Source organism: Leucoraja erinacea, chromosome 19, assembly GCF_028641065.1.
Source record: "Leucoraja erinacea ecotype New England chromosome 19, Leri_hhj_1, whole genome shotgun sequence".
Classification (NCBI taxonomy): Eukaryota; Metazoa; Chordata; class Chondrichthyes; order Rajiformes; family Rajidae; genus Leucoraja; species Leucoraja erinaceus.
The window spans coordinates 12340257-12354040 of record NC_073395.1 but is presented as its reverse complement, the minus strand read 5'-3'; the positions used below and the strand labels follow the sequence as shown (position 1 = coordinate 12354040).

Sequence of the window (13784 nt, the reverse complement as noted above, 5' to 3'; positions counted from 1 at the left end):
AAAAATCCCCTAAAAGATGGCACTTTAGAACCTGCCAAGTTTTCTTAACCTGAGTAACATAACCTGCTAGAAATGTAGAAACATAGAAAATATGTGCAGGAGTAGGCCATTCGGCCCTTCAATATGATCATGGCTGATCATCTTAAATCAGTACCCCGTTCTTGCTTATTCCCCATAACCCTTGATTCCATCAGCCCTAAGAGCTAAATCTAACTCTATCATGAAAACATTCAAGATAGCATAAGAACAACAGGTTCCCTGGCACCAATCTAAGATCCACATTGTGACTTTGTCGATAGTTGAGGAACTTCAAATTCCACCCTCTTGCATGACTTCTGCAGATTGTACCTGAAACCTATGTAACAAAAACAGTGTTTAAGAAGGAACTGCAGATGCTGGAAAATCGAAGGTACACAAATGCAGGAGAAACTCAGCGGATGCAGCAGCATCTATGGAGCGAAGGAGATGGGCAACGTTTCAAGCCAAAACGTTGCCTATCTCCTTCGCTCCATAGATGCTGCTGCACCCGCTGAGTTTCTCAAGCATTTTTGTGTAACAAAAATAGTACAAGGATCTACTAATGAAGAAATCTTTTGTTTCAATGTAATGCAAAATGAAGGTGCAATTATACACAATCTGCACACATGCAATCTGCTTTTAATCTCTCGAAATGGACAAAGATTGTACATAAGCACAACAATAGAATTTCATGCTTCAAAATAAACCAATTGTCACACCTATATTCCAATATTTCCTAATCATTGTACCAATGAAGCCAAGCAAGTTGATCGCAAGTTCAAAGTCTGCTCATCATAATCACAATGTTCTCTTTCATAATGACAATGGTATTTTGCTTAAAGAAAACACCATATTATTTGCTACATTGGAGCATCATTCAGTTGTTATTTAAGGGAGCAGGATGCTTAATGGTTATAATTAATAAACAGATAATAAATAACTAAAATTCAATTGGAGATAAATTGATTCATCGTACCCGTACATACTAAAGGTGGAAATTGATAGTTTATTTTTACATTGTTCCCAGTGCGATGTTTGTTTTGAGCCCTGTGCTCAATAAATGTTGTACAAAGAATGAACCAAACCTACTTTAAGTTCGACCACTTAATTTCACTGGAACTGCACAAAGGTAACAAAGTAGGCAACAAAAAAGTGTGATTTCCCCTCTGCAGGGCACTGGGATCCAGAAGAACTGGGAAAATAAGTACATGTCATTCACCAATCTGACTGAAGTTTTGCAAAATCAATAGCGCACTGTCTGAAGGGAGAAGTATAAGATGCCGTCATGAATTCATGCAATCGGAGCGAAAGAGAGGATCGGGTTAAGAGGGAAAAAAAAGTTCAATAGATAATAAAAGTTCTACCTCGGCAACTAAAAGCTAGAAAAATGGGACATGTATAGTTTTCAGTAGGGTGATTGGCAGCAAATAAGACATGATGTCTTTAACCAGTGTACTTGAACTGAAGGGACCATCCTAACTTTTGTGGGATTAGTTTGGTTCAACTTTGGCATTTAAGTAGATGGTGTCCTTTTGAAACTAAAATTGGACACTATTTCTTGAGTGGCATCTTAATGATTTAAAAAAAATAAACTAATCTGCCTTCACATGCACATTGATTTGTATTGAAATATTGATGAATGCTATTAGTCTCGTCATTATTTTTGATGGTAAATTCTGGCCTAATAAATGAATATCTGAACATCAGGCATTCAACTGTGAATAGTCTTTACACTCGAGTGGAGAGTCGGTTATTGGCTTTGTCTGCATAAGAAATCAATTTCCAGTGTAATGGTGTTCCATGCACATTTTAAAATCATGCATAATTTGATTGTCTTTGGCAATTTAACTCCAGTAGCTACAAGACTAAAAGTGGAAAAATAGTCTGAGCATGAACACGAGGCGCAATGTCACGACATTTTGGAGAAAGCTTTCATGCTGTTCGGCAACAAACTTGTGCATGGTTAAAGTAGCCCAGTCTCTCGCTCTATCAACCCTAATCTCGATGAACATGGAATAAAGTGGGAGAAGTTAACATTTCCTGTTTAATCCCTATGTTGGACAAATTGCTTTTTAAGCTTATGTGTTCAACACTGCTTATCTGCACAACACCTGTGCTCCGTCTGTATGAGGTTTCTCCTTCCCACTCTCAATAAGATCTTCCCATCTTTGGGTTTCAAAGAAGCCCAAAGTGAGAACAAGGAACAGTATCTTATCACTGGGACATCACAGCATGGGCTCTCAACTTCAAATTCATCAGTTTCAGACAATCAACCATCGTACTCCATATCTCCGGTGTTTATTGCGTTCCTGCTCTCTCTTTTAGATTCTATTTGTCTTTTACTTGCACCACTCACGGACATACCTTTGGTTGCCCAGTAGCCTTTATCCCTTTATTTTAGCCAGTACAGTCACTAGGAATCTAAAGACCAAAAACACAGCCATTCCATCCATTGTTGCTGCCTGGCTCGTTGAGTTCCTCCAGCACTGTGTTTTGCTCACGAATCCAGCATCTGCAGTTTCTTGTTTTTTCTTGACCACCACACCACCACATATGTAATTCAATCTCCTCTGGTCTGCCCCTTTTTTTTTACAGACCCTCCCATTTGCCCCGCTGCCCATTTCCCCATTCTCTGTAACTGTGAATGGGTTACATTTGTAACCTTTACCGGTTCTGACTGAAGATAATTCACCTGAAACTTTCTCTAGTTCGCTCGCCATACAGTCCAATTATGACCTACCGAATGTTTATAGCTTTTTCTGTCTGTATACCAAATCCCAACTTGCCTTCTCATGAAATAATCCACATAATGTGTAATGTAAATCAATTGGGAGAATGGAACATGTTGGATGACAGGCACAAAGTGCTGGAGAAACTCGGGCTGCATCTGTGGAGAAAAAGAATAGGTGATGTTTCGGGTTGGAATCCAGCTTGAGACAAAGTGGTGGGGATGGAATAAACTGGAGGTGAGACGAGGCCAGAATAAAATCCGGCAACAAATGACCTCAGGACCGTGGGGGATCACAGTGAGGAATGCGGAGGAGTCACTGCGGTGGATGTTCATGTTAAAATGTATTTTAGTGTGTTTGGTTGCTTATTATTGGCATGGTGACTGTATAGCAAATGAAATTCCTTGTATGTTGCAAAACATACTTGCCTAATCAAATATGATTATGATGTTGAATGTTTATGTCATAGGAGCGGAATTAGCCCATTCGGCCCATCGAGTCTACTGCAGCCATTCAATCATGGCTCATCGTCTATCTTTCCCTCTCAACTCCATTCTCCTGCCTTCTCCCTAGTGCTAATTGTTGCTTTGCTGATCAAGGATAAGTTTAGAAATGAGGAACTGCAGATGCTGGTTTATACCAAAGAAAGACACAAAGTGCTGGAGTAACTCAGCAGGTCACTGGAGTAAAAGGGTGGGTGACGTTTCGGGTTGGGATCCTTCTTCAGATCAACAAATTCATGCAGATAATCTTATAAATACAGATAATTGTAGCCTATATTTAAAAGAAATGCTTGAATAGATTCTGAAAGAAGGGACGATTTAGTGGGAAAACGACATTACTGAGTTAAAGTTTTGGATTTCAATGGTTCTTAATTCCGCGTTGCCAAATTGCTGTAATCCGTCGTTCTGCCATCTTAAACCGCCGTAAAGGCATATCCAACCTCCTTGTCTCCCAGGTTAACGCTGGCCGTGGTGGCGGATTCCTTTTGCACTGAACTCCTTGGTTCGCGTTTGGTGCAGCGTGGGATTTGTCCGCAGAAGTACATGTATATCCAGGGATTGGTGCAACTGTTCAAATTCCCCAGAAGCATGATAATGGTGAAAACGGCGCCTGTGGACAGAGAACACAAGAGTGGTGATCGCGGCCGTCACGTCAGCCAACTCGGTCGGGATGTGTGTTCGTGGACCTGACTTCCAATGTCACTTCGCGAGAAACTTGAGACTGCGCGCAGTGCAGTGAAACTCTCATTAGGCGCATGGGCACATTTTTGAAGGTGTGCTTTTGATATCTGCAGAAACAAGGCGGGTAGCAAACGTAACCCCACTTTTTAAGAAGGGAGGGAGAGAGAAAACGGGGAATTACAGACTAGTTAGTCTAAAATCGGTAGTGGGGAGACTGCTAGAGTCAGTTATTAAAGATGGGATAGCAGCACATTTGGAAAGTGGTGAAATCATTGGACAAAGTCAGCATGGATTTACGAAAGGTGAATCATGTCTGACGAATCTTATAGAATTTTTCGAGGATGTAACTAGTAGCGTGGATAGGGGAGAACCAGTGAATGTGGTGTATCTGGACTTCCAAAAGGCTTTCGACAAGGTCCCACATCAGAGATTAGTATGCAAACTTAAAGCACACGGCATTGGGGGTTCAGTATTGATGTGGATAGAGAACTGGCTGGCAAACAGGAAGCAAAGTGTGGGAGTACTTTTCACAATGTCAGGCAGTGACTAGTGGGGTACCGCAAGGCTCAGTGCTGGGACCCCAGCTATTTACAATATATATTAATGATCTGGATGAGGGAATTGAAGGCAATATCTCCAAGTTTGTGGATGACACTAAGCTGGGGGGCAGTGTTAGCTGTGAGGAGGATGCTAGGAGACTGCAAGGTGACTTGGATAGGCTGGGTGAGGTTATCCATTTTGGTGGCAAAAACAGGAAAGCAGACCATTATCTAAATGGTGGCCGACTAGGAAAAGGGGAGATGCAGCGAGACCTGGGTGTCATGGTACACCAGTCATTGAAAGTAGGCATGCAGGTGCAGCAGGCAGTGAAGAAAGCAAATGGTATGTTAGCTTTCATAGCAAAAGGATTTGAGTATAGGAGCAGGGAGGTTCTACTGCAGTTGTACAGGGTCTTGGTGAGACCACACCTGGAGTATTGCGTACAGTTTTGGTCTCCAAATCTGAGGAAGGACATTATTGCCATAGAGGGAGTGCAGAGAAGGTTCACCAGACTGATTCCTGGGATGTCAGGACTGTCTTATGAAGAAAGACTGGATAGACTTGGTTTATACTCTCTAGAATTTAGGAGATTGAGAGGGGCTCTTATAGAAACGTACAAAATTCTTAAGGGGTTGGACAGGCTAGATGCAGGAAGATTGCTCCCGATGTTGGGGAAGTCCAGGACAAGGGGTCACAGCTTGAGGATAAGGGGGAAATCCTTTAAAACCGAGATGAGAAGAACTTTTTTCACACAGAGAGTGGTGAATCTCTGGAACTCTCTGCCACAGAGGGTAGTCGAGGCCAGTTCATTGGCTATATTTAAGAGGGAGTTAGATGTGGCCCTTGTGGCTAAGGGGATCAGAGGGTATGGAGAGAAGGCAGGTACGGGATACTGAGTTGGATGATCAGCCATGATCATATTGAATGGCGGTGCAGGCTCGAAGGGCCGAATGGCCTACTCCTGCACCTAATTTCTATGTTTCTATCGCAGGTGGTGCTATCGCAACGTTTAAGAAACATTTAGACAGGTGCATGAATAGGATACGTTTCGGTCTGCAGAGGTTGTTCCGACCTGAACTGTTTCCTATTCCTATTCCTATCCTCCAGAGATGCTGAGTTACGCCAGCATTTGTATCTATCTTGGAGTTTGGAGGGATATGGGCCAAGCGCAGGCGGGTGCGACTGGTGTAGATAGGACATGTTGGTCGGCGTGGGCAAGTTGGGCCAATGGGCTTGTTTCCATGCTCTATGACTCCATCACTCCAACTACAAATGCCGATTAATTCACAAAGTGCTGCAGTAACTCAACAGGTCAGGCAGCATCTCTGGAGAACATGGGTAGATGATGTTTTGGGTCGAGATCCATCTTCAGACTGATTGTAGGGGATGGGGGATGGGGGTGGAAGGTGGGAAAGCGGGACAAAACGCGGCATCTCTTCCAACCCCCCCCCCTCCCCTCCCCCCCCCCCCCCCCCCCCCTCCAAAATCAGTATAAAATATCTCGACCTGAAACGTCATCTGTCCATGTGTTTGAATCTTGAATAAGTGAGGGTTGAAATTTGACCACACATCTGCTGAGTGGTACGCGCTTCCAAAGGAGCAGGAATGGGGAGTTGATAGATTAATTCTAATATGGCGCAATAATAACACAGCGCCAAGCCTTTGTGAAGAAACTAGTTCCCTCACACTGTGTCCCATCTCAATCTAGCTGCAGAGAGTCACAACACAAAATGCTTGAGTAACTCAGCGGGTCGGGCAGCATCTCTGGAGAGAAAAAAAAGGAATAGATGACGTTTCGGGTTGAGGCCGTTCATCAGACTTTCAATCCAGTTTGCCTTTAATGAAGGGTGCCTATTTGGTGTTGATTTTCGAGCGATTGCTATATTGTAAAGGTAGAAACCAGGAAAGAGTGTATGACAGGCTCAGCGGTGTTGCTGGTGGAAATAGTGGTAAAGGATAGATAGCCCCTACAATCATGTAATCGGTCTCGACCCGAAGCGTCACCTATCCATGTTCTCCAGAGATGCTGCCAGACCTGTTGAATTACTCCAGCACTTTGTGCCCTTTTGTGTATCAGCATTTGTACTTCCTTATTCCTTATACATCAAACACAAAATCTATTGGTTACCAAGCTCTCGGAACTGGGCATCCCTCTGCAATTGGATCCTCGTCTTCCTCGTCCACAGACGACAGTCTGTTCAAATTGGAGGAACCACTTCAATTATACAGGAGCCAGTAACAATTATACAGGAGCACCTCAAGGCTGCGTGCTCACCCCCCTGCTTTAATCATTCTATACCCATGACTGCGTAGCCGGTCATAGTGCGAACTCCATCAAGTTCGCCGATGACACCACTGTGATTGGACGAATCACAGATGGGGACGAGTCAGAGTATAGAAGTGAGATCAACCGACTGACCAAATGGTGCCATCACAATAACCCGGCTCACAATAACATCAGCGACTCTACTTCCTGAGAGGATTACGGAGATTCGGCATGTCGAAGAGGATTCTCCTAAACTTCTACAGGTGCATGGTAGTGCATTCTGACTGGTTGCATTGTGGCCTGGTTTGGCAACTTGAACGTCCAGGAGCAAAAAAGACTACAAAAAGTTGTGACCACTGCCCAGTCCATCACCGGCTTTGACCTCCCCACCGTCGAAGGGATCTATCGTACTCGCTGCCTCAAAAAGGGCAGCCAAAATCATCAAGGACCCACACCATCCTGGCCACACTTATCTCACCACTGCCAGGAAGAAGGTACAGGAGCCTGAAGACTGTAACGTCCAGGTTCAGGAACATCTTCTTCCCTACAGCCATCAGGCTATTAAACACAACAAATAAGTTATGAGCTCTGAATTGCAAAAGACTATATTGTTATTTGCACTATGTTTGTTATTTATTAAACTTTTTCTTTTTTTTCATTATATACATGTTCACATATTCTGTTGTGCTGCAGCAAGTAAGAGTTTCATTTCCGCCTCCGGGACATATGACAATAAAACACTCTTGATTATTCTGGCTTCAAGGTGGCTGCGTATTGAATTTGGGATTGGCAGAGGAAGACTAGGTCCAATTTGGGTGGGTCATCTATATTTTCCAATAAGGCTCTGAACTTCAAGATATAAACCACTGATCACCCTCGCCGCTGGGGCAACAGGCCAGCTCTCCTTGTCTCAGTGCGGGGAGGATGATAGATTAGGCAGAGGCATCGAGTATTTCAGTGGATTCGGTGTTTAAGAAGGAACTGGTGCTGGATTAACTCAGAAGGTCTGACAGCATCTATGGGGAAAAGGGATGGGTGACGTTTCGGGTCGGAACAACTTATTCGGACTGAAAGTAGGGGGGTGGGGAGGGGAGAGGTGAAGGTGAGAAGAGCTGGTGGTGAGAAAAGACCGGTCTGGCAGCTTCTCTGGAGGACAAGAACAAGGGTCTGGTCCCTTCTCCAGACTGACTGTAATAGGGGGAGAAAGTCAGAAGTTCTCTCCTCCCCTAACTACATTAGTCTGAAGAAAGGCCCCGGCACGAAACAACGCCTATTCGTGCCCTCCAGCGTGGAGTTGCTGTACGTTTTCCCTGTGACCGCGTGGGGTTGCTCCTGTTGCCTCCCATGCTCCAAAGGCGTACAGGTTTGTGGGTTAATTGGCCTCGGTAAAATTGTAAATTGTCCCTCGTGTGTAGGATAGTGGGGCGATCGCTGATCAGCGCGGACTCGATGGGCCGAAGGGCCTGTTTTCGCGCTGTATCACTAAACAAAACTAAGATACCTAGGGAGGGACTGCAGATGCTAGTTTAAACCGAAGATAGACACAAATAGATGGAGTGACTCCGCGGGACAGGCAGCATCTCTGGAGAAAAGGAATACTGTAGATGACGTTTCGGGACCAGACCTTTCTCCAGACTGCCTGACCTGCTGAGTTATCCCAGCACTTAGTGTCTATCTTAGATCCATTCAATTCCCACCCAAAAGTGGGATGGCGAGTACTTTGAACACCAGCGCAGCGGTGGATCAGGTAAGTGGATCGCATTCCTTTCCATGGCATTTCCGATCTTGTCCAAAAACACCTCGCATCCCGTTTTGCAGGATGTGAAACTCACGGCGCCAGGATGCAAGTGTTCTTGCCGCCGTCGTTTCTCACGCCGCAATTGAATCAACATAGAGGCATGTATCCCTTTTGCATTCTAACTCCCCACGCACACGTTTAGTATAATAACACGGTGGGGTTTGTTATTCATTCTCAACGATTTAATTTTAAACAGAGGCGTCAGATTAAGGCGCAACAAGTGATATTTGTGATTCAAATTCTCACAAACGGTGTAAAAATAAGACTTGCGTGAGTCGTTGTGGAACTTCTGGGATTTATTTCTAGGATTCAACCGTATTTCCTTTTCCAACCGCGTTTTGTACGATCCGCATTTTAAAGGAGTTCTAATTAGGAGGTAGATTTTGCTATCACGAGGAGAAATATATTATGGTACAATTAACAGATTAATGAAGTGTAATATTTGCGTGAGATAACTTATTCAGGCGTCCCCTGAAATAAAAGCGCATAAGTAACAGGCTGCGAGAGAAAGCCAATGTGTCATAAGATAGACACAGAAAGCTGGAGTAACTCAGCGGGACGAGCAGCATCTCTGGAGAGAAGGAATGGGACGTTTCGGGTCGAGACCCTTCTTCAGACTGGTGAGGGATAATAGGGATAAGGGACATAGACGGTGATGTGGAGAGATAAAGAACAATGAGTGAAAGATATGCAAGTAACGATGATAAAGGAAACGGGCCATTGTTAGTTGTTTGTCGGGTGAACCTCCACATTGCCAGAGGTGTCCTCCGGGTCAAAGGAGAAAGCAGCATAAATTCTTAATCCAGAGAGTGGTGGAGCCGTGGGCTTCTCTTTCATAGAAGGCGGTGGAAGTCACATCATTGGGTGTATTCAATATAGACACAAAAAGCTGGAGTAACTCAGCGGGTCAGGCAGCATCTCTGGAGAAAAGGAATAGGTGACGTTTCGGGTCGAGACACTTCTTCAGACTCGTGTCTTCAAGGATGAGTTCGATGTAATTTTTCAGAGATTAATTGATGGAGGGAGGGGGGGGGGGGCAGGGCAAGGACTGAATGTGAATGACCGGTCATTATCACAGCAGGCTGGAAGGGCCGAATGGCCTCCTGCGGATATTGTGTGCGGTTCTGTCTTTTGAATGAGACGCAAGACTCAACAACTCTCAAGATAAAGTTAGATTTAGCTCTTGGGGCTAAATGAATCAAGGGATATGTGGAAAAAGCAGGAACGCGGTACCGATTTTAGATGATCAGCCATGATCACATTGAACAGCGGAGCTGGCTCGCAGAGTCTAATGGCCTATATCATTGTTACCAAAAAAAAGCTGGAGAAACTTTGCGCGGTTCTGCAGCATGAATGGAGCGAAAGAAACAACTCTCGAGCAAAAGTCCTTTCCTAGGAATTTCTTCGCTCCAAATGAATCAAGCTGATATGCACCCGCTGGAACGCTCCAGTACCGATTTTAGTGTAATCTTCGATGATCACATTGAACATCTGCAGTTCCTTCGCAGAGTGGAATGGCCTATATCTATCTGTCTGTGCTAAAAGGTGATGCATGTCAAAGATCCAATTGAACAATTGGAGCTATAAAAAAACTAATGGATTTTCTTCACTGCCCAAAGAAGTGTCGACGTTAACCCCTAATATCACCAGTCTGGCCCTTTGCGCGTTAGTATTTGTGGGGCTTTGATGTAAAAGCCATTGAATACAATACAACGAATTCATTGTAAATCGCTTCAAGCCCCGGGAGACATGAAAGATGGCACGATCAATTAGACAGCAGTGACACAGCACGGAAACAGTCCTTCGGCCCACCGCATCGACCCCGTACACTACCCTACACGCACTAGGGACCAAGCCGAATAATCTCCAAACGTCTTTGTGTGAGAAAATAAATCTCAGAGAAAACCCACGCAGGTCACTGGCAGAACGTACTAACTGCGTACAGACAACACCTGTAGTCAGGATCCAACCGGGTCTCTGGATCTGTAGTGGGTCCACTGCTAACTAAAGGTAGTTCCAGAAATGCATTCACTTATTTTCTCTTGCAATAGGAATCATTTGAGAACATTTTTAAGAGAAGCACTTGGAATAATACAGGATGGAAAACGGAAACTGGCAGGTTCCTGCTTATTAAGGGATATGGGGCGATGGTATGGTAGCTGATGTAGATTAGCTGTGATTGCATTGAATGAAAGATCAGGCTCGAAGGGCCGAATGGTTTATTTCTGCTTCTATTATGTTCTCGTGTACACAAAGTGCTGGAGTAACTCAGTGGGTCAGGCGCCATCTCTGGGGGGGGGGGGGGGGGGGGGGGGGGGGTGATGGGTGGGATGTTTTCGTCCATTCTGAAGAAGGGAAAGGACCCGAAACGTCATCTAGAGATGCATCGTCTCCAGAGATGCAGCCTGGCCCGTTGAGTTACCCCAGAACTTTGTGTCCGTCTTCGGTATAAACCAGCATCTACAATTCCTTCCTACACATGTTCTCGTGTACCTTGGGTTAAGCAGAAGGGATGTGGGGGACATTTTTTTAGTGAAGTTGGTTATTGAGGAAGTGGTGTCACACTCACCCTGGCTGATGTCGCTGGGATACCAAGCCGTCCACAGCTGCACTGCAAAGTAAGGTGTCCAGCACAACACATAGGCAAACACCGTGACCACTGCCATTTTCACCGTCTTGTTCATTGCTTTCGACATGCAGTTGACGTTGCTGGCCCTCGAGTGCACAGTCTGGCTCTTGGTCGTCTCGGGGTGCTGCTGGTGCGTCTTGGCGTAAATGTTCAGTCGGATGACCCTGCAGATTTTGACCTGGCATGTGGTCAGGACGACGGTGGGGATGAAGAAAATGACGGTGAAGATCCAGGTGACGTAAGCCTTGAGCCCCCATGGTTGGATGAACTCCGCCCAGCACTGCACCTTGCCGGGGAGGAACTCTTTATTGGAGAATATGAAGACCTGAGGGACACTCAGGATGAGCGACAAGACCCAGCTGGTGCAGATGGCCGTGTTCCAATACGCCTTCTTCTTGCGGAAGGTCACCATGGGGTAACAGACCGCCTGGAACCTGTCCACGGTCATGGCCACCACCATGTACGTGGAGGCGAACATTCCCACCAGCTGTAGATAAGTCACCATCCTACACAGCACGTCCGGACCCATAAATATCTCCGTGATGTCCCAGATGAGCTGCGGGAGGACCTGGAAGAGGGCCACCACCAGATCGGCGATGCTCAGGTGCATCACGAAGACAGACATGCGGGACATCCTCTTCCTCCTATTCCACAGGACGCTGATGAGCACCGTGTTCCCCACCGTGGCCGCCACGAAGATGGTCCCCAGCACAGCAATCTCGGCTCTGGCCAACCCTTCGTCCCTCTCGGGCATGCCGAGGCTTTCCACGGGCTCCGTGGTGTTTGCTAGCACTTGCCATCCATCGCTCCCGTTCAGTGATAGCGACGAGTACTTCATGGTTCACTGATAGCTGACCTGTTGCTCGCTGCAGTCTCCACGCCTCGCCTCGCTTGCAACGCCAGCGCACGTCCGTTAAACCATCGGCTGGTCTGAAGAAGTGCTCAGAGCCGTAACCTCGCCTATTCCTTTTCTCCAGAGATGCTGCCTGACCCGCCGAGTTACTCCAGCCTTGTCTGTCTGTCTTTGGCTTATTCCACCGACTGGCTGAGTTCTCGCTTAAATCTGTCCTGTCCTGTCCTTCGCTGCAGGAGGCGAGTCTATGTGAGATCAGCAAGCCTCTATCATATATTCATTCATTCATCCCTCGCCCACCTTACTCATTGAGCGCCAGTCTCCGCCGAAGTAGCTTCTTATAGCTTCAGACGGGAGGCCACTTAGCATCGAGTCATTCCCACATGTACCAATCGGTGCGAAGGAGGTGCTTTAAATCCAAGGAGTTCCAACACATCTCCGGGAGAGAGGGTGGGGGTCTGGATGTGCGGGGAGGTGATTTATTCCTGTTTTACGTGCTTCACCATGTCAAATACTTTCATCAATTACGCTATGTGACCGAGCTAGTTTAAAAATCTATTTGGAATTAACTAAATCTCCCAGTGAAGCGATGATCAACAGAATGTTTAACGCACATTGTAATGTTCATCCCCCCCCCCCTAATGTAAAAAGACATCCCTTATTCACCGGACACGTTGCCTTTCGTGTCCAGATTGCTTTTACTTGAATGAAAACTACTGAAAGACACCAAGCAAATTATTTTCACAACGAGCGTGGGAGCCGGCGAAAGGCTTCTGCAAACGCAATGAAGAAAAACTGAAGGTAGACACAAAATGCTGGAGTAACTCAGCGGGGCAGGCAGCACCACTGGAGGGAAAGGATGGGTGATGTTTCGGGTCGAGACCCTTCTTCAGACTGAGAGTCAGGGGCGAGGGAGACAGAGAGAGAGAGATGTGAAAGGTGTGAAAATGAGAGATCAAGGGGACGGTGGTCAAGGAAAATGTAGAATGGATCAATGTTAGCTGAGGGGAAGGTGACAACGAGGCATACGATCAGTAAAATTGAATCAGGAGGACAGTGAAACTAGTCGGAGAACTATGATGGGGGAGGGATGGAGAGAGAGGGAAAGCCCAAGCGAAATATGAAGGTAGACAAAAAATGCTGGAGAAACTCAGCGGGTGAGGCAGCATCTATTCGTATTCTTCATATATGTTGCCTCACCCGCTGAGTTTCTCCAGCATTTTTTGTCTACCTTTGATTTTTCAAGCATCTGCAGCTCTTTCTTAAACAAGCGAAATATGAGGTGATGTTCCTCCAAATACTGAGAAAGGAGTCGGTTGTGCTCCAGAGTACGGTGCGGACCATACCTTCTGAGTAGTATTGCGTGCATCTCCATCACGCGAATTGCATACTCGGATTGATGAATTAGCATTGCGCGATCGAAACGGTTAAAACTTAATTTCGATAAGGAACTGGAGAACCCTTAGAAAATACCTTGGTGATTATACGCAGGGGAAAAAAAAGCTGTCTTGGAATATAAAGACTGGGGAAAAAAGAACTGTTTCTCTGTAACCTCCCGACAGTGATCGGATGCCAATGTCTCTTCAGAACACACCTGCTAGTTTCACTGTGGGCTGCCGCTGGTAATTGATAAGAAAATGCTTCAATATCACTTGTGCAATGATATTCTATTAAACTACATAACATTGTACTTTTAGCTTGCAATAATAAAAAAAAAATAACCTATTAAAGATCTTATAGCTATTAAAAAGTTATTATGTTTTAACA

The 13784-nt window shown here is 45.5% G+C and overlaps 1 protein-coding gene across 1 annotated transcript; it reads right to left on the bottom strand.

Annotated features, from left to right (window-relative positions):
• Positions 1 to 3176: 3176 nt before the first annotated feature.
• On the bottom strand, positions 3177 to 12551 carry avpr2b.1 (arginine vasopressin receptor 2b, tandem duplicate, 1). Its single transcript, XM_055650316.1, has 2 exons — positions 11105 to 12551; positions 3177 to 3860 (listed from the first exon to the last, which is right to left on the bottom strand). The coding sequence occupies exons 1-2, from the start codon at positions 12000 to 12002 to the stop codon at positions 3664 to 3666; spliced, it is 1095 nt and encodes a 364-aa protein (XP_055506291.1). The 5' UTR covers positions 12003 to 12551; the 3' UTR covers positions 3177 to 3663.
• Between the last annotated feature and the right edge of the window lie 1233 nt (positions 12552 to 13784).

Coding starts and splice junctions, on each gene's coding strand:
- avpr2b.1 (XM_055650316.1), bottom strand. CDS start 12,002: ATGAAGTACTCGTCGCTATCACTGAACGGGAGCGATGGATGGCAAGTG. Junction 3,861..11,104: donor TCCCAGCGACATCAGCCAGG/GTGAGTGTGACA, acceptor CTCTGTCCACAG/GCGCCGTTTTCACCATTATC.